The following is an 18,734-nucleotide window of genomic DNA, read 5'->3' as shown; positions in this document are numbered from 1 at the left end:
AACTGCTCATGTTTCCTGTTAAAGAAAAAGCTGCATAATCAAGTACTCAAGACCAAAAAAATCTAGTCTTTTGATCTTCATATTCCTCCTAGGGGTGAACAATATGGGTTTTGTTACTAGCCCTTGATCATACTCTAGGAAGCTGTGGGTTCTGTATTATTTTCCTATTATGCAGAAACATGCTGCCTGATCATGTGTAACTCAACAAAGGACCCAGTTATACGATAATGAGCTTTGAAGATGGAGATGCAAACAACTTGTGATTTTACAAGGAAGTGGAAATCTTACCATGGTTTTCTACAGGAATGTTTAAGTGGCAGGGCAGGTAGAACAGGTTTCAGTCCTGGCACACGTGTTTCTCAGTTGTGGAGGGACCACTGGGGAATAGTCTCCTTGAGCAAACTCTCTGAGGCCCTCTTTGGAAAAAAAAACAGAAATGGCTTTTAAATGAGTAGTTTACACAGAACATTTCACTGTGAGGAGGCTAGTATTTTTAACAATAAAAGTATTTTTATTTACTTATGAAATAGCTAATAGATAAGGAAATAAAAGAGTTTAATGTACAAATAGATGTTGCGATTATAGCCATCCTAGACTTTGGGAGGGATGAATGAAAATCTTAAACATCAATGGTCACAGGAACCATAATTTAAGATATAATAAACAGTTAATGTTTTGCTTTGTCTTTAATTTGCAATTACATTATCTGATTTAAATTATATGCTATTCAAAAAGTTTCCCTTTGCTTCCCTTTGTGATTAAAGCTCATGAGTTAATATAGATTATACAAACTGGTTTCTAATATGAGGAAATGTGAGCTTATATTTTTACCTTTGAGGAGCACCTAGCCTCTGGGTTGTTTCTAAGCTATTGCCTATATGTTTAATTAATAACTCATGAAATAGGCACTGATCAATATTTCTGCATTTTTAGAAGACATAATTATTTTGCAGCACACTATTACAAAGCTGGAGATTTACAGGTTCTTCCTTCAATTTTATCCCTTACAATAAAATGTAAGAGTATTATTATATATAAATTTTATTTGGCATTGGCTTTATTTTGTGTTGTTGTTATCAATATCCAATCTACAAAAGAGATCTTTACTATCCACAGTACTCTGTACTATTCAATTTCAAAGGTTAATGTTTTAGATGCATTTTCACAGTTATACTACTATAGAAAATGGGTTTTAGATTGCACTTGGCAAAATAAACTGAGAATGAGTTCAAAGTCTGATTTATACCTGACATATTTACATCATTATATTTTTTTAAAAATTGATCTTAACTGCAGAGAGCTAAGTATATGTAAATATATGTAGGATAAATATCTGTTCAGATTAAGGAGGACAGTTTGAAGGAAAAAGGAGAGAACCATTAACTAAAAGATGACAAGGGAAAGATAGATTAAGTTTGGAACATATGTTTGCACAAATATTTCAGTCTGTTACTCTAACCGGAATCCTAACCCTGCAAGGTAGACAAAACTAAGAAACTATAAAGGTCAGTATGTCTATGGAGATTCTTAGTCATCCAGTCATGGTTGTCCCAAAGGTACTTTTTCACAAGGCAACTGGACTTCCTTGTTTTTCTTTGAAGACATTTCACTTCTCATCCAAGAAGCTTCTTCAGCTCTGACTGAATTGTGGGGAATGAAAGATTTATACTCCTTGCAGACAGCAAGGAATATAATATACAATGCAGTGAGCCATGTGCAGATCTGTACATTGGGGAAACAAAACAACCACTTCATAAACGCATTGCCCAATGCAGAAGAACAAACTAATCAGGACAAAATTCAGCAGTCCATCTGCATTTAAAAGACAAAGTCCACTCTTTCAAAGACAGCAAAGTCCACATTTTGGACAGAGAAGATCACTGGTTTGAAAGAGGGCGAAAGATCCCATCTATGTCAAAATTGAACAGTCCTCTCTCAACAGAGTGGGATGGATATGACATCATCTATCTCCAATCTACAACACAGTCCTTTCAGCAATTCCAAGAAGGCTCTACACCTTTTTGCACTATTCAGGTGACCCTGATGACACAGGTAATCTTCCAGGTGGCTCAATGACTCTCTGAAATAATGCAAATGATCAGCTGCTTGCAAGGAGTATAAATCCTTCCATTCCCCACCATCCAGTTAGATGGTGCCTCATGAAAAAGCACCTTTGGGATATAAAGGTCAGTACTATTTTTACTGACAGTCCTTGGTTAGCAACTGCAAATGGGACATGCAACCCTGTCACTAAGCACTGTCGTTGCTAAGCAAAAAAATCATATGGCCACAAAGGCCTTATAACAAAACCTTGTTCTGTTGTTAAGTGAGATATCATCTCACTGCAATTTGTGGCTTTATTTCTGTGTTCAGCATTAAATCTGCTTTTGGAAACCAGTTAGGAAGCACATGAAAAGTGATAACATAACTGTGGGATGCTGCAGATGTAAGGATTGATTGCAAAGCTAGGTTTTTTTTTTATTTCTTTATGTAACTTTCAATTATGGCTAAATAAGGCAGTATATAAGTAAGGACTACCTGAATTGTACATAATCTTGCAAGGCTGAATGTGCTTCCCACTCCCTCAATTTATCTTCATGTGAATTAGGGAGGGTTTTGCCTGAGTTATTTTCTCAGGTAATTTATTGGAGAATACCTATTATTGCCTTGGTAGCAGTTCTTATCTTTCCAGGCGATCCCTTCTACCCTTTGCCAGATAGTTGTCCCTAGTTCACATGGAAATAAGGAGGAGGAGAGTACAATCAGATTTGAAGCGATGGGTTTGGCCGAGAACATTTGGGAAGAGTTTGATCCTGTGACTCCAGATGAAGTGGACAGGATCATGGGGAAATTAAGTGCCTCCACGTGTTTGTTGGACCCGTGTCCCTCCTGGCTGGTTTATGCGGCTCGGGAGGTTACACGAGGCTGGCTCCTAGCAGTTATTAATGCTTCCTTGATTGAGGGGTGCTTCCCTGCCACCTTGAAACAGGCGGTGGTAAGGCCCCTCCTCAAGAAACCTGCCTTGGATCCAGCTATTTTAAATAACTTTCGTCCTGTCTCCAACCTTCACTTTCTTGCGAAGGTTGTTGAGAGCGTGGTGGCACGGCAGCTCCCTTTGGTCCTGGAGGAAACTGAGTATCTGGATCCGTACCAATCGGGTTTCAGGCCCGGGTACTGCACGGAGGTGGCATTGGTTGCGCTGGTGGATGATCTCTCGCGGGCCCGAGATAGGGGTTATTCCTCTGTCCTGGTCCTATTAGATCTCTCAGCGGCTTTTGATACCATCGACCATGGTATCTTGCTGCGACGTCTTGAGGGGTTGGGAGTGGGAGGCACCGTTTTATGGTGGTTCTCCTCCTACCTCTCGGGCCGTTCGCAGACGGTGTTGGCAGGGGGGCAGAGGTCAGCCCCTAGGCCCCTTAGTTGTGGGGTGCCTCAGGGGTCGGTACTCTCGCCCCTCCTGTTCAACATCTATATGAAGCTGCTGGGTGAGATTATCCGTGGTTTCGGGGTGAGGTATCATCAATATGCTGATGAAACCCAGCTTTTCATCTCCACCCCGAACCAACTCAGTGATGCCCTCAACATGATGTCCCATTGCCTGGAAGCAGTATGGATTTGGATGGGGAAGAACAGGCTCCAGCTCAACCTGGCTAAGACTGAGTGGCTTTACATACCGCCATCTCATTTAGTCCAAGAGTTTCCATATTTGGTTATGGGAGGAGAGGTGTTACCTCCCGTTGATAGGGCACACAATTTAGGTGTCCTCCTGGATTCACAACTCAGTTTTGAAGATCATATTGGAGTCGTGGCCAGGGGAGCATTTGCCCAGGTTCACCTGGTGCGCCAGTTGCGCCCCTATCTGGACTGAGATGCCCTATGTATGGTCACTCATGCACTTGTTACCTCCCGTATAGATTACTGCAATGCTCTCTACATGGGGCTGCCCTTGAAGACCACCTGGAGGCTCCAGCTGGTGCAGAATGTGGCCGCGCGGGTAGTGATGGGAGCATCCCGATACTCCCATATTACACCCCTCCTGCGTGAGCTGCATTGGTTACTGGTTGTTCTCCGGGTGAGATTTAAGGTGCTGGTACTTACCTTTAAAGCCCTACATGGCTTAGGCCCGGGATATTTGCAGGACCATCTGCTGCCGGGAACGATCTCCCATCGCCCAGTACGCTCACACAGAGAGGGCCTCCTCAGGGTGCCATCGGCTAGACAATGTCGGCTGGTGACCCCCAGGGGGAGAGCCTTCTCTGTGGGATCGCCAGCCCTATGGAACCAACTTCCCCTTGAGCTCCAGATGGCCCCGGATCTCCGGTCCTTTCGCCGCGGCCTTAAAACACTTCTTTTCCATCAGGCTGACCTGGACTGACGACAGGGATTTTAAAATGTTTTTTTAATTTTTAACTTTAATTTTAATTTATTTTATTGGGTTTGTTAATTTAATTCTTTTTAACTTTTGTATCATTGTATTTTATTGTTGTTAGCTGCCCTGAGTCCTTCAGGAGATAGGGCGACTTATAAGTCCCAATCAATCAATCAATCAAATTATTAAATTTACTAAGCGCATGAAAGTTACATATGTTATTGCATGTTCCCCATGATTTTCTCTGATCTTGACTCAGCGTGATGATCTAGGAAATATTGGGGACATTAAAAATAAAACCAAAAATATTGATAGATCCCCTATTTTATGTCAGCTGACAATTGTTAACATTTTAAAATCTCCAAAACTATTTATCCTTTGTTTTCCCTCTTTTTTTTATTGTCCAGATAACTAAATACAAGAACTCTGTGGTCTTTTTTTTTAAAAGTGATTACCATTTTCTTTTCTATCTTTGTTTTATGACTCAGAACCTGCTTTTTATTTTGGTGGCACTGAATATTATGTGGCTGAGAGTGCTGGCTATGTAGAAGTTCGTGTTTGGAGAACTGGAACAGACTTGTCTAAAGCAGCCACTGTCACTGTGCGTTCCAGGAAAACTGAACCAGTATCTGCAGAAGGTGAATTGTTTCATCTGTATTACTAATATATACTAATTATTGAGTAGATATATACTAATATATCTACTCAGTAGCTTCTCACCAAACATTTTGTCCTGTGTTGACATTAAGGGTTTTATATATATAAGCTATATATATGAGCTATATATTGTTCATAAGCTAACAGGTAGATAGAAAACTACCATATAAGCAAACTTCCAGCAGCCCGAACGTACAATGAATTTGTTGCTCCAATATTCTGTAATTTATTCCATGAGATTGTTTGAATAAGGCACAGAATGATTCCCTCTTATTTTGTTGGCACAGCCACATTCTGGGACCACAAAATTATCTAATTCAACTATATGCTATAGCAGTATCCTCAAAGAAAAAAATGCTTTCAAATTTGAGGAAATAAAATTCAATATCCTGTGCTCTGCTCATTCTAATTCCTGTATGTCAGTTAAATTTAGAAATTTCCTGGCATAATCTCAAAGTAGAGATGAAAACAAGACAAGGTCAGTGATGGTTTTCCTGTGACAAAAAGTGATTTTGATTATTGTAGCCTTTTATTTGATCTCCTTTTGACATTCTAGAACAGTTCTCTAACATGATAGAAAGTTCAATTGTCCTATGGTTAGGTGTTCAAAATACATGAAAAAAGCATTTGAAAATGTGTATAACCTGCCATCTGGATCATATGAACATTAGTGTTCACATAATTAAATGTCCTCTCTTCTTCTTTTAGCTGGAGTTGATTATGTTGGCATAAGCCAAAACATGGATTTTGCTCCTGGGGTAAACATGCAGACTTTTCGTGCAACTATCTTGGATGATCTAGGACAGCCCGTTCTTGAAGGCCCAGAAAAGTTTGAACTTGTTCTTCAGATGCCAATGAATGCAGTGCTTGGAGAGCCAAGCAAAGCTACTATTATCATAAATGATACCATCACTGATTGTAAGCATTGCAGATTGTTTTCTATAAATTGACTGTTTACCAAATATTCTTTGGTAAAACTAGAAGATAACAGATGCACAAGTGCATATAAGACAGTGCTAAAACTGAATTTGGAAAATAGAACCTGTATATTTTTTAGGAAAAAAAATGGAAATTATATCTAGGAATTCTGAATTTTAGGGAAAGCATTCTTTCCTTTCTACCTATCTAGCTACCAAGATAGTAATAGGACATAGACTATACTGGAGTTCATTATAAATCTGGAGAACCATCCTAAGCTACACTTCACTTCCAGAAAAGGTTGGAATGCCTAATGCAGATCTTATAGATCTGGAGTTTGTATTTTCTTTTTGGGAAAAAAGATGTTAATTAGTGGTATCGTTTTGCCATTAATTTTCCTTCATTTTTAATAATTTTGAAACATTTGTAACTTTGCCTTCTAACAGCATCCTTTAGAGTACAATAGAAAATGGCACTACTAAATATCTTACAGCTTTCATTGGTAACTATTCAAACATGAAGAAAATAGTTTTCCTGTCAATTAAAGACAAAATTAGAACAAACTTTCTTACTAATAGCCTTCAATACAATTGTCTCCAACCTAGTATCTTAAAAACTTTAACTAATTCCCATCATCTTTAGCAAACAAGATTAATATCAGCTGATGATATGGAGTTTGGAAGTTAATATGCCTAAAGGCAGCAAGCCGGAGAATGCTGCTCTAACAAAATGCACTCCAAGAAATCAAATTTTAAGTATAGGTAGTGCTCGACTTACAATCACAATTAACTTCAAAATTTCTGTTGCTAAATGAGAGAGTTTTTAAGTGAATTTTGTTCCATTTTATGATCTTTCTGGCCACAGTTGTTAAGTGAATCGCTGCAGTTGTTAAGTTAGCAGCATGGTTGTTAAGTGAATCTGGCTTTTCCATTGACTGCTTGTTAGAAGGCTGCAAAAAGTGATCACATGATCCCAGGACTCTGCAACCATTCTAAATAAGAGTCAGTTACCAAGCGCCTGAGTTTTGATCACTTGATGTTGGGGATGCTGCAGTGGTTGTAAGAGTGAAAAATCGTCAAAAGTCACTTTTTTCAGTGACATTCCAACTCCAAACAATCACTGAATGAATTGTTGTAACTTGAGGCCTATCTGTATTTTTATGGCTTTTGTTTAAATTTCTTTATATAAAATAATTCCATCAATTCCATCAACTGGTTTCTGACATCATATTATACAGTGGTATTTTCTTAACCTCTTAATTCATAAATCACAATCTATAAATCACATAGGTAGAACCTGTGTTGACTACCTAATCAATAGTTTAGTTAAGTTTACACGTTATGACAAATACCTATGGCAGAGAACCCATGCCATAGGTATTTGTCATAATATGTAAACATAACTAAACTATTGATTAGGTAATCAACTATATCAAAAACACAAGAATATAATCTTGGCTGACAAATTAAAATAAAAGGAGTACAGCGTATAGAGTAATGTATATTCAGATAAGTAAGTCACCTTTGCAAGTTACCCCAATTGTTTTGATATAACAAGTTCTTAACTGAGCAGCCCTGATCAGTGGCGTAGCGTGGGTTGTCAGCACCCGGGGCAAGGCAAGTAATTTGCGCCCCCTAACCAGTGGGCACGCCTGGCACCCCCCCTCCACAGTGGGTGGTGACCCGGCGGCTCGGATCGGATTCGCACAGCCAGCACTGCAGTGAGAGAGAGTGAGTGAGCCAGGCAGGGGCAGAGAGCTGCGAGTGCGAGCGCGCCCCCCCAGATGTTGTGCCCGGTGCGGCCGGCCCCCCCTGCACCCCCCACGCTACGCCACTGGCCCTGATTATAAATTTGACAGTTCTGCTAATTATGCATACATTAGTGAAAAGTGAATATACAACTTAAATGAGGTGGACATGACTATGGAATAGAGTAATTCATATTTCTTTTGCAGTGCCCAAAGTCCAATTTAAGGAACCACTCTACATTGTGAATGAAAAAGATGGTCAGGTGGAAGCTATAATCTTACGAAACGGAGATGTTAATCATAAGTCTACTGTCCGCTGCTACACTCGCCAAGGCTCTGCCCAGGTTATGATGGACTATGAGGAGAGACCAAACACAGATGATTCAATAATAACATTCCTACCAGGTAAGATCTCCTTTTAAATAAAATAACTTCCCAGCAAGCAACCCATTGCTATCAGATGTGGCCATGTAGTCACCATGTAGTCACTCCAAGCCCTATTTTTATCATTTTTCTAATGTGTGTTTATGTATGTTGGGGTGTTTGCATTCAGGTATACTATATAAACATACAAATTGTAATTGAAAGTTCAATGAATATAAAGCTAGAAACCTAGGTTCTCATGTTGTCCACTGATTTTGCTTCCATTGCAATGATGGAAACAGTTGAGTCTTTTATTAATCAATGGTTATACAAACCACACTATAAAAGATTTTTGTACCTCAAGTGTTTTTTAACTCTTTGTCTGAACAGAGGAGCTTGTAGCTGCCTGATCAAGCAGAGTTTAGTGGGGATAGTTTTTTTCTTTTCCTGTTTTAGTTATTATTGTTCCTTAAATTTATCATTTTTAGTCCTGTGAACTTTAGAGGGGAATATAAGTTTTGTTATGGATATTTTGAACAAAAATTCATTGCATTGGAGAATTGATTAACATGAAGGGAACTGAAGCTCGAAACAAATCAATTTCTCAAGATTGATTATTTACACATCCCAATATTCAGTGATTATATAAGATAGTATTTAATAACATAAGTATTTTAATATGGATTCTAAAGTTAAATGGTAGATTCAGCAGTTGGCAGTTCTTGGTTGAACTGGTTGATCTTGAAAGCTAAGCAATTGGACTTGTCTAGTATTTGGCTCAGGATCACCAGGAATTTCCAGGGAAGATTGAAAAACCATGTTGGAATATGTTAATGAAAAACTGGTTTCATAGTGCTGTAAAACAAACAAACCTAAATGGACACATCTGTGACATCACCAAGAGTCAAAATATATTATAACAGCTACTCTGGCTTTTTGCTTCCTAAAGGAGAGATAGAAAAACCCTGTTTTGTGGTTTTGGAAGACGATGCTATCTATGAAGAGGAGGAAGAGTTCAGACTGGTGCTTGGAACTCCAAAAAGTACCTCTTTGTTTGGTGCTTCCATTGGGGAGCCAAAAGAAGTGCTGATGAAAATTAAGGATGAAGAGGACAGTAGGTTGATGAGCCATTTGCTATTCTTTCTGTAAAGGGACCTTTAGATTATTACTTCAAGGGGTGTGAAAATGGACAACCACTATGTAAAAAAATTAGAATTCGTTTATATATCGCTAATCTCTACATTGAGGGACAATACTTCTAAAATTTAAATTAAAGCCATGAAAAGAAGTCAAATGCCGCTTGGGGGTGTGTGAAAGCCCTAATAAGCAGCCATATACATAGAATGAAGGCTACTGCTAAACTTGTAAGCCGCCCTGAGTCTTCAGAGAAGGGCGGGATATAAATGGAATTAAAATAAATAAAATAAATAAATAAATGGTCAATAACTTTTTTTAGATAATAGTAAATTGTCTGTTTCCTTCAAAATTATACTAAACCCCATTGTCTAAGAAAATAAATAGTTTTAAACAAAATACCCTTTATTTTATTATATTTTCTAGACGAGCATCACATTTTTAATGTGTATCAGGTAAAGCATTAAATTGGACTTTTTACAGATTAAATATAATTAAAAATATATTAATTAAAAGTATCAAACATTAATCACATATAATCAATAATTTCTTTTGTCACATTAAAAATTTCAATCAAGTGACATGTTTTGAACAATTTTTGAAGGTAACATATTATGAAATATGGGGTACAAGCTGTACCCCTCTTTCAAAATGTAGAAATGTTTAGCCCCTCCTCCACCACTGAATAAAATAAAGTAGTAAATAAAAAAATTGAAGTGGAGAGAGAACCATAGCTGAATATAAATTGGTCACACTAAAGAATTAACATTTATAAATACTTTAGGCCTGATAAGAGGCTTTCTATTATAGCCTCTGAAAGTTTATCAACTTTCTGTTGTTTAGTGGCTTATTAGGAAAACCTTAATACTTAAAATCTTTTTTTTTCATGTGTACCCTCTGGTACAGACTTTCCCTGTATAGTTACCGAAAACAAACCTGCTCAATGTTATGAATAATTTCTTCTAACATTATCTCTGATGTGCTAATTTGTTCTAACATTGTATCTGAGGGGTCTAAGAAAGAGAGTCTTATGACACTTCAGAAAGCAACTATTCATAATCTATCTCTACCATTCAGGGATTTAATTTATGCTAGCACAGAGTGATGAGAATGAGTTTTGATCTGTATTCATCCAACTATGATATTGCACATGATGACAAAATAGAACATATTGAAATAGAATTAAACCCTGAGTGAAAACAAGGGACTTTTCTAGATGTTTTTTAAAGTTTAATCTTACAAAATTTAATATCCTCTTCCTTTTATGATTTAAATTGATAGATGTTCATGATGGCATTGTTCTTGCATTGTCATAAATCAAATTTACCATAAATCACATTGCTAAATAATAAACAAATTCAGTGAATTAAGCAACATTATATATATAGGGCTTTTGTATATATTAGGGCTTCTTTTCTGTCTCAGCCTATTCTTAAAAGCTATACTGAAGTTTAGCATTGATTGAAAGGAGATGTTGACGTTTTCCAGTTGTCTTGCAGAACCAATGATTAAATTCTCTGAGGTGAAATACAACATTCAAGAACCGCAGAGGCCTGGAGAAATTGCAGTTTTAAAGATATCAGTCTTGCGACTTGGAGATACTTCCAAAGTTTCTATTGTAAGAATTCATACTAAAGATGGCTCAGCTGCTTCTGGAGAAGACTATAATCCAATGTCTGAGGGTAAGATTTTGATCCTAAATTGGACATTGCAGCAAATGTTACTGCATAAGATTTTTAAAAAAATCTGGAATTAGGTATGTTTTTAATGCTACAAAATATGAATGCAAAACTTTGACTGATGAATATTCATATTTCACAGACATGACCCATTTCTCACAATTCATTTTAGATATTGAATTTAAAGAAGGAGAAACTGAGCACTTTGTTGAGGTTGAAGTTTTGTATGATGGGGTGAGAGAAATGCGTGAAGCATTTACAGTACATTTGAAACCTGATGAGAATATGGTGGCTGAGACACAGGTAAATAACCAAATGCTTTGCCCTGTAGTTTGCATTCATTTGAGGATAGTTCAGAAATGTCAAAGCATTAACAACCTTAGTTTTTCAGAATACATGGAAGTCTACTGTTAGAGACCAAACTGGAAACAAAGACTTTGCTCAGTCCTCCTTCTATTATTTGAAAAGTTTAGAAGCATTGAATCCAACCAGGCATTGAGCATTAAGAAAGATTTACTGCTTTAGCTTGATTTAAAATCTCTAGATTGACTACAGGTAATCCCTGAGTTACAAATGGTCCTTAGTGAATGTTCGAAGTTACGTGATAAGTGCCCCATAGTGTTTACAAACAAGTCCTGAAATTATGAATGTTGCAGCACCACGGCAGTTGTTCACCCTTATAAATGACCCCAGAGGCACTGCAACATTCACCCTGGCTATTCCTTCTTCCCACCACCACCCTCGGGTCTCAAACTATTGATCTCACATGCTGTCACGGTACTTTAGGCCTCTGTTCTTTGCAAACGGAGGCCTGGATGAGATCTGTGGAAAAGGCTTTGCAAATGGAGGGAAGGTCTGAAACATGCCTTCCCTCCATTTCCAAAGCCTTTTTGCCATCTTTGCAAAAAGCCTTTGCCACCGAGAATGGAGCCCCGGATGGATGCACATGTTGCTCCTAGCTTCTGTTCTCGTTGGCAAAGGCCTTTCCTGAAGTACATTTTGTGTGATGACTGGAAGCCTGAAGTCCTGCGAGATCACAGCGCCCAGAAGCTTCCAGTCTTGGCACCCAAAAGACTTCTGAGCTGGCTGGACACTTTGAGGCAGAGATTTTGCTGACCCAAAGCCTCTTGTCAGCTTGCAAACATTTTGCATGGAGACTAGAAGCTTCTGGGTGCCATGATCTTGTGCAGTAGAGAAGTTGGAGAGGAGACAGCTGGTGAGGAGACAGCTTGCTAGATTTTCACAAGGTAAGTTACCCAGTGTGGCAGGATGGGGGAGGGAAAGCAATTGTGGGGAGCATGAGGTATTTCTCACCCTTATGGGAGAAGCCTTGGGGGGTTTGAAGCAGGTGGCCTGTTCCATCCCTAGGCCCCCTCCCATGGCCTTCCCCACCCTGAGATACCTCATGTGTACTTAATGAAGCGCGTATTCAGTTAGTGAATGCGTGGGCGAAAGCAGGGAGTGATCATGTTCAAGGTATGCCATTCAGTCCTACAAATCTCGAGTTACGAATGGAATGGGCAGACTCCATTGCATTTGTAACTCGAGGACTACCTGCATTAGACTGACAAAATAAGTGTCGATGCCTTCCAATAATATCTAATTGCCATCAGGAAAAATAGTTTTAGTATGATTGAATTCTAGATCTGAATCTACATCTTTCTAAAAAATATGGATTGATCCATATGAACCACTATCAAGATGAATTGGACATAGGTATTTCATTTATCAAATAATTTGGAAAACACTTTCCTGGTTGATATGTTTTCAGAGGCAGGGAATGGTTCCAAGGATTCCCTTTGTTAAGTGAATAATTTCTTCCTCTAACTCAGGGGTGTCAAACTCAATTTCATTGAGGGCCGCATCAGCATTGCAGTTGCCGGGTGGGTATGGCCAGGGTGGGCGTGGGCTACTGGGTGGGCGTGGCTAGAGTGTGTATGGCCTACTGGGTGGGCATGGCTAGAGTGCGTATGGCCTACTGGGTGGGCGTGGCCAGCTCTACATAGTTCTCATCAAGGGCCTGGGCAGGAGTGGGACAGGTCTGGGGGTCTCTGGTAGGAGGAGGGTCTCTAGGCCAGGACCAAGGCAGTGGGGGCCGTTCCCACACTGTTTCCAGGATGGCTTTGGGGGTCACATGAAACCACTTCGCGGGCCGGATCCAGTCCCCGGGCCTTGTGTTTGACATGTCTGCTCTAACTAAAAGAAACTTTTCAATTCATCCTTTAGAATGGATAGTAATGGCATAAGACAAATCTTATGATCATAAGTTATCGTAAGTCAGGTTTCAGATACCATGAAAAGGACTAAGTTGATAATTATTTCATATATTCTAGTTCTTGGTTATTATATTTTATTATGAGAAAGAAGTCTTCATAATATTTTCTGCTTCAGAAATTAATCAGATGTGGATGGTATGCTCCTTGAATTTATATCTTCATATTCTGCACTCTCTTATTTCTGGGTAGACTAATTTTACATTATATTATCTATAATGTAACTGGTTACAGAAGCAATGCTTTCATGTCAGCTTTATATTTGCAGATAGAAACTTTTTATGTTTTTCTATTCAGATGAATAAAGCCATTATATACATTGAAGAAATGGATAGCATGGCAGATGTGACTTTCCCAGCTGTGCCACAAGTTGTAACACTTCTGTTGTATGATGACACTGCCAAAAGCAAAATAAATCCCCAGCCCCCCAATGGATATCCTATTGTGTGTGTAACGGTATGATCCATCTTTTTTTTCCAAATTATAATGTCTAATTTTTCTACTACTAGGTGGGGAAAAAATTTGACTTTAATCTTCTAATCTTCTGGAAAGTTTCACTTTATCACTTCAAATCAGTGTTTTACTTGATTATTGGTATCTATTTAAAAACATAGTAAATTTAATGTTAAGAATATTAGTTATAGTTTTTGCCCTCAAAATTTTGCTTGTGGGAAAAAATTGTGATAATTTTGATTTCACAGAAAAGAAACTGATGTCAAGGAATAGACATTCTCCATAGAATTAAAACTTGATCTAAACCTTCTTGCAACTTCCTAAATAATCTATTGATACTTCATTTTATTCTTTTCCCTGATTTTCTAATAGATGTGATATCAGTATCTTTTTTTTATTCAAAGCTTTAATAAATTGAAGTGTTTCCACAACATTTGGATTTTACATTTAAATGCCAGAGCCAGTAATACTTAACTCCTCAGTTCGGAGGAATATAAAATCAGACTTATGAAGTGATAACAAGAACAAGGAATTTGCTAAATGCTCTAGTGAAACAAAAAGAGACAAAGATTTTATCTTTATCTTATGGTAAAGATTTAAATGTAACTAAGTGGATATATTATGTGCATCTTGGCATTTAGGCATGCAATCCCAAATACTCAGATTATGACAAGACTGGATCTATTTGTGCTGCTGAAAACATCAATGACACAATGACCTTGTATCGTTGGCTTGTCAGTGCTCCAAGTGGCATGGATGGTGTGACCAGCCCTATGCGTGAAGTGGATTCCAATACTTTCTTCACTAACACCAAATCAATTGCTTTAGACTCCATCTATTTCCAAGCTGGATCCAGGGTTCAATGTGCAGCACGTGCTGTCAAGGCCAATGGAGATGTGGGCTTAGAACTGTTGAGTCGCATCCATGTAATAAATAGAGAAGAAGGTAAGTTTAATAAATAAGTGATTCTGAACACTTTTATTCAGATAGAACATTCTTTCCTAGAAATGTTTTTTTTAGTAATGAAAAAGATGGAACAATTAGAAGAACGATTATTAAGCTAGTAGCAAAGGGAGTTAGATATGACATTCAACCTTTGTACTTCAGTATATTTATTGTACTAAGTATACTTTTATTTTTTAAAAAAATAATTTGAAATTAATATCTTTAAGAAGATATTATCTGTGGAACTTGGCCAGAGAAAAATAGAGATACTAGCTTTATGACTAGGGCTATTCCACTGCATTTATGTCATTTGAAAACAAGCTTATAACATTTTAGTTTTCAAACATATAAAGAAAATGTAAAGTTGGCTTGCATAGTATCAAAGGATCAATGTTGCTCTAAGTCTGTATGTAATCTGATACTTCCTACAATTTGTCTGTGAGGGAAACTATTGTGACAGGATTTCCAAATCTATGTCATTTACACGTATTTGTGATAGGTGTATTGTTGATGTGAGCTGCCTGATATTGGAGATTATGTTAGTAACATAATGACACTTGGAGAGGGCATTTAGACTTATAGAATTCCATGTCAGGCATTTATCAGTATTTACTATTAAAGCAAGAGCATTGCTGTAAATCAATTCTTCTAAATAAAACTATATTAAGATAATACAGGTAGTCCTCAGTTTACAATTTTTCATTTAGTGACCGTTCAAAGTTACAGCATCCCTAAAAAAAGTGATTTATGACCATTTTTCACAGTTACGCATCACGTGGTCATGTGATCAAAATTTGGACACTTGGAAACTGGCTCATATTTATGACAATTGCAGTAGTCCCAGGGTCAAATGATCAGTATATTTATTGTACTAGGTATACTTTTATTTTTTAAAAAATAACTTGAAATAAATATCTTTAAGAAGATATTATCTGTGGAACTTGGCCAGAGAAAAATAGAGATACTAGCTTCATGACTAGGGCTTTTGTGACCTTCTGATAAGAAAAATCAATTGGGAAGACAGATTCACTTAATAACTGTGTTACCGATTTAACAACTGCAGTGATTTCACTTAACAATTGTGGCAAGAAAGATCATAAAATGGGGCAAAATTCACTTAACAACTGCCTTACTTATCAATGGAAATGGGGCTCAATTGTGGTTATAAGTCAAAGATTACCTGTACTTATTTTTAATAACTGTATAAGCTTCCCAGAGTCACATTAATGAGAGGTGTGGCTTGATTTAAATCATTCAATAAGCATTGCTGTTTTCCAATAGGTCTGTGCCAACCACGTATTCTGGGTACAGTTGGAGCAGAGCCTTTCTCAGCCAAAATTCATTACATGGGTCCTGATGATCCTGACTATCCAAACCTGATCAGGTTTTCAGTTACCATGCCTCATATAGATGGTAAGTACCAGACATACGTGCCACTAGAACCAGAACAGTTGAAATGGTGCAGCACCAATTGTCATCAACAAAGAGATTTTTGAAACAATAATTCAAAGACAACTTTTAATGTTTATCCTCATCTTTGTTCATGCTTAACAAAGAAGGAATGTTATATTAATGCTTAAACATAAGATAGGAAAAAATCTGTTAAATTTAGTGCTGAGATGAAGAAAGCTTGTAGTAAGCAGGAGTGGTTTTGGGAATAGGACCATGAATTCAATTTAGAACAAATTCATACACTTAAAAATTATTTATTTTTTATTCTAGATAATGTTTCACCAAATGCTTAGACTTGAGGATTCATGCAATATATTCATATACAGTGTGGGGGAAATATTTGTTCCCCTGCTGATTTTGTATATTTGCCCACTGACAGAAATGATCAGTCTATAATTTTAATGGTAGGTTTATTTTAAAAGTGAGAGACAGAATAACAACAAAAAAATCCAGAAAAAATCATTTCAAAAAAGTTATAAATTGATTTGCATTTTAATGAGTGAAATAAGTATTTGATCCCTTTGCAAAACATGACTTAGTACTTGGTGGCAAAACCCTTGTTGGCAATCACAGAGGTCAGCCGTTTCTTGTAGTTGGCCACCAGGTTTGTACACATCTCAGGAGGATTTTGTCCCATTCCTCTTTGCAGATCCTCTCCAAGTTACTAAGGTTTCAAGGCTGATGTTTGGCACCTCAAACCTTCAGCTCTCTCCACAGATTTTCTATGGGATTAAGGTCTGGAGACTGGCTAAGCCATTCCATGACCTTAATGTGCTTCTTCTTGAGCCACTCCTTTGTTGCGTTGGTCATGTGTTTTGGGTCATTGTCATGCTGGAATACCCATCTACAACCCATTTTCAGTGCCCTGGCTGAGGTAAGGAGGTTCTCACCCAAGATTTGATGATACATGGCCCCATGCATCATCCCTTTGATGCAGTGAAGTTGTCCTGTCCCCTTAGCATAAAAACAGCCCCAAAGCATAATGTTTCCACCTCCATGTTTGACGGTGGGTATGGGGTCACAGGCAGCATTCCTCCTCCTCCAAACACGGCGGGTTGAATTGATGCTAAATAACTCAATTTTGGTCATCTGACCACAACACTTTCACCCAGTTCTCCTCTGAATTATTCAGATGTTCATTGACAAACTTCAGACAGGCCTGTACATGTGCTTTCTTGAGCACGGGGAACTTGCAGGCACTGCAGAATTTTAGTCCTTCATGGTGTAGTGTGTTACCAATTGTTTTATTAGTGACTATGGTCCCAGCTGCCTTGAGATCATTGACAAGATCCTCCCATGTAGTTCTGGGCTGATTCCTCACTGTTCTCATGATCATTGAAAGTCCACAAGGAGAGATCTTGCATGGAGCCCCAGACCAAGGCAGATTGACAGTTATTTTGTGTTTCTTCCATTTGCGAATAATCGCACCAACTCTTGTCACCTTCTCACTGTTAAAATATACCTACCATTAAAATTATAGACTGATCATTTCTTTGTCAGTGGGCAAACGTACAAAATCAGCAGGGGATCAAATAATTTTTCCCTCACTGTGCAGTATTTTACACACATACAAACATATCTCTTTTCGTGCAATATATATATATATATATATATATATATATATATATATATATAAGAACAGGTTTTATTTTTGGGAAAACACGGTAGTTATTTCCCATAACACATTGTATTATTCCAATGTAAGGGTGTGAAATTTCATATTGCTGTTTTTTTTTAAATTTAAACATGCAGAAACAAACACTGCCACATGAACCTCCTGTGAGCCAGCTGGCCGCACAGTGTGTCTGAATCGTCTGCCTCCCCCCCACACCTCTGCCTCTGAGCTTGGACTTACCTGTCCTTCACGGGCTGTATCTGCTGCCAGACACAATTGGTCGCCGCTTGCTAGCCGCCTTGTGTGCTGGCCATGCCCACCTACCCCAGGCTTATTTTGGGGATATGGCTTATATTAGGCACACCCTAAAAAAATCAGGTTAGGCTTCTGGGTGTGTCTTATTTTCAGGGAAACATGGTATTACTTCAGTGTACTTTAGTTCCATAAATAATTGTACTTCACCTACAAAAGATTTAGGCAACTAACTACAAACATTTTTCTTAACCCTGCTTTGAAAGTTGAATTACTGTTGTAAAATGTATCTGAATCTTACATATTCTCTGATATAATGTAATCACCCAGCTACTTTTATTATTAGTGCATAAAATATCTAATAGGCAATTTCTGATTTCAGGAATGTTGCCAGTAATCTCAACCAAACCTTTGTCCAACTTTGAGTTAACATTGAGTCCAGATGGCACTCGTGTAGGCAATCACAAATGCTCCAATCTCTTGGATTATAATGAAATTGAAACAAAACATGGCTTCATCACAGATGATATCAAGAACCCAGAAGTGATTGGAGAAACTTCACCCTATCAATACAGTGGTAGCATACGATCATCTAAGACTTTACGTTTCTATCGTAATCTCAACCAGGAGGCCTGCCTGTGGGAATTTATCAGTTATTATGATATGTCAGAACTGGTAACTGACTGTAGCGGCTCCATTGGGACAGATGGTCAGGTAGGCTCCATTGAAGAAATGCAAATTTCTATTAATGCAAGGATTTTGCTCAGTTGTATGCACTTCAAGTCATAGCATGAAAAACCAGAACAGATTCTTCCTTCATTTAAAACAATAATATACAGAATCAGAATAGACAGTGGTACCTTGGTACATGACG

The 18,734-nt window shown here is 37.9% G+C and overlaps 1 protein-coding gene across 1 annotated transcript in view; it reads left to right on the top strand.

Moving 5' to 3' along the window:
• The window catches only part of FREM3 (FRAS1 related extracellular matrix 3), a gene marked incomplete at both ends in the record, with an annotated part of 85,767 nt that overhangs the window by 50,709 nt on the left and 16,324 nt on the right, over positions 1–18,734 (top strand). The window contains 10 exons of the mRNA XM_083367762.1: positions 4,861–5,010; positions 5,738–5,947; positions 7,902–8,099; positions 9,007–9,171; positions 10,691–10,873; positions 11,043–11,173; positions 13,441–13,599; positions 14,238–14,541; positions 15,823–15,954; positions 18,243–18,574. Coding sequence (XP_083223888.1) covers positions 4,861–5,010; positions 5,738–5,947; positions 7,902–8,099; positions 9,007–9,171; positions 10,691–10,873; positions 11,043–11,173; positions 13,441–13,599; positions 14,238–14,541; positions 15,823–15,954; positions 18,243–18,574 — 1,964 coding nt within the window. The remainder of the gene's footprint in view (positions 1–4,860; positions 5,011–5,737; positions 5,948–7,901; positions 8,100–9,006; positions 9,172–10,690; positions 10,874–11,042; positions 11,174–13,440; positions 13,600–14,237; positions 14,542–15,822; positions 15,955–18,242; positions 18,575–18,734) is intronic.

Source organism: Vipera ursinii, assembly GCF_947247035.1.
Source record: "Vipera ursinii genome assembly, chromosome: 7".
Classification (NCBI taxonomy): domain Eukaryota; kingdom Metazoa; phylum Chordata; class Lepidosauria; order Squamata; family Viperidae; genus Vipera; species Vipera ursinii.
Note: the sequence above shows the minus strand (reverse complement) of the source record. Positions and strands in the feature narration are given on the sequence as shown.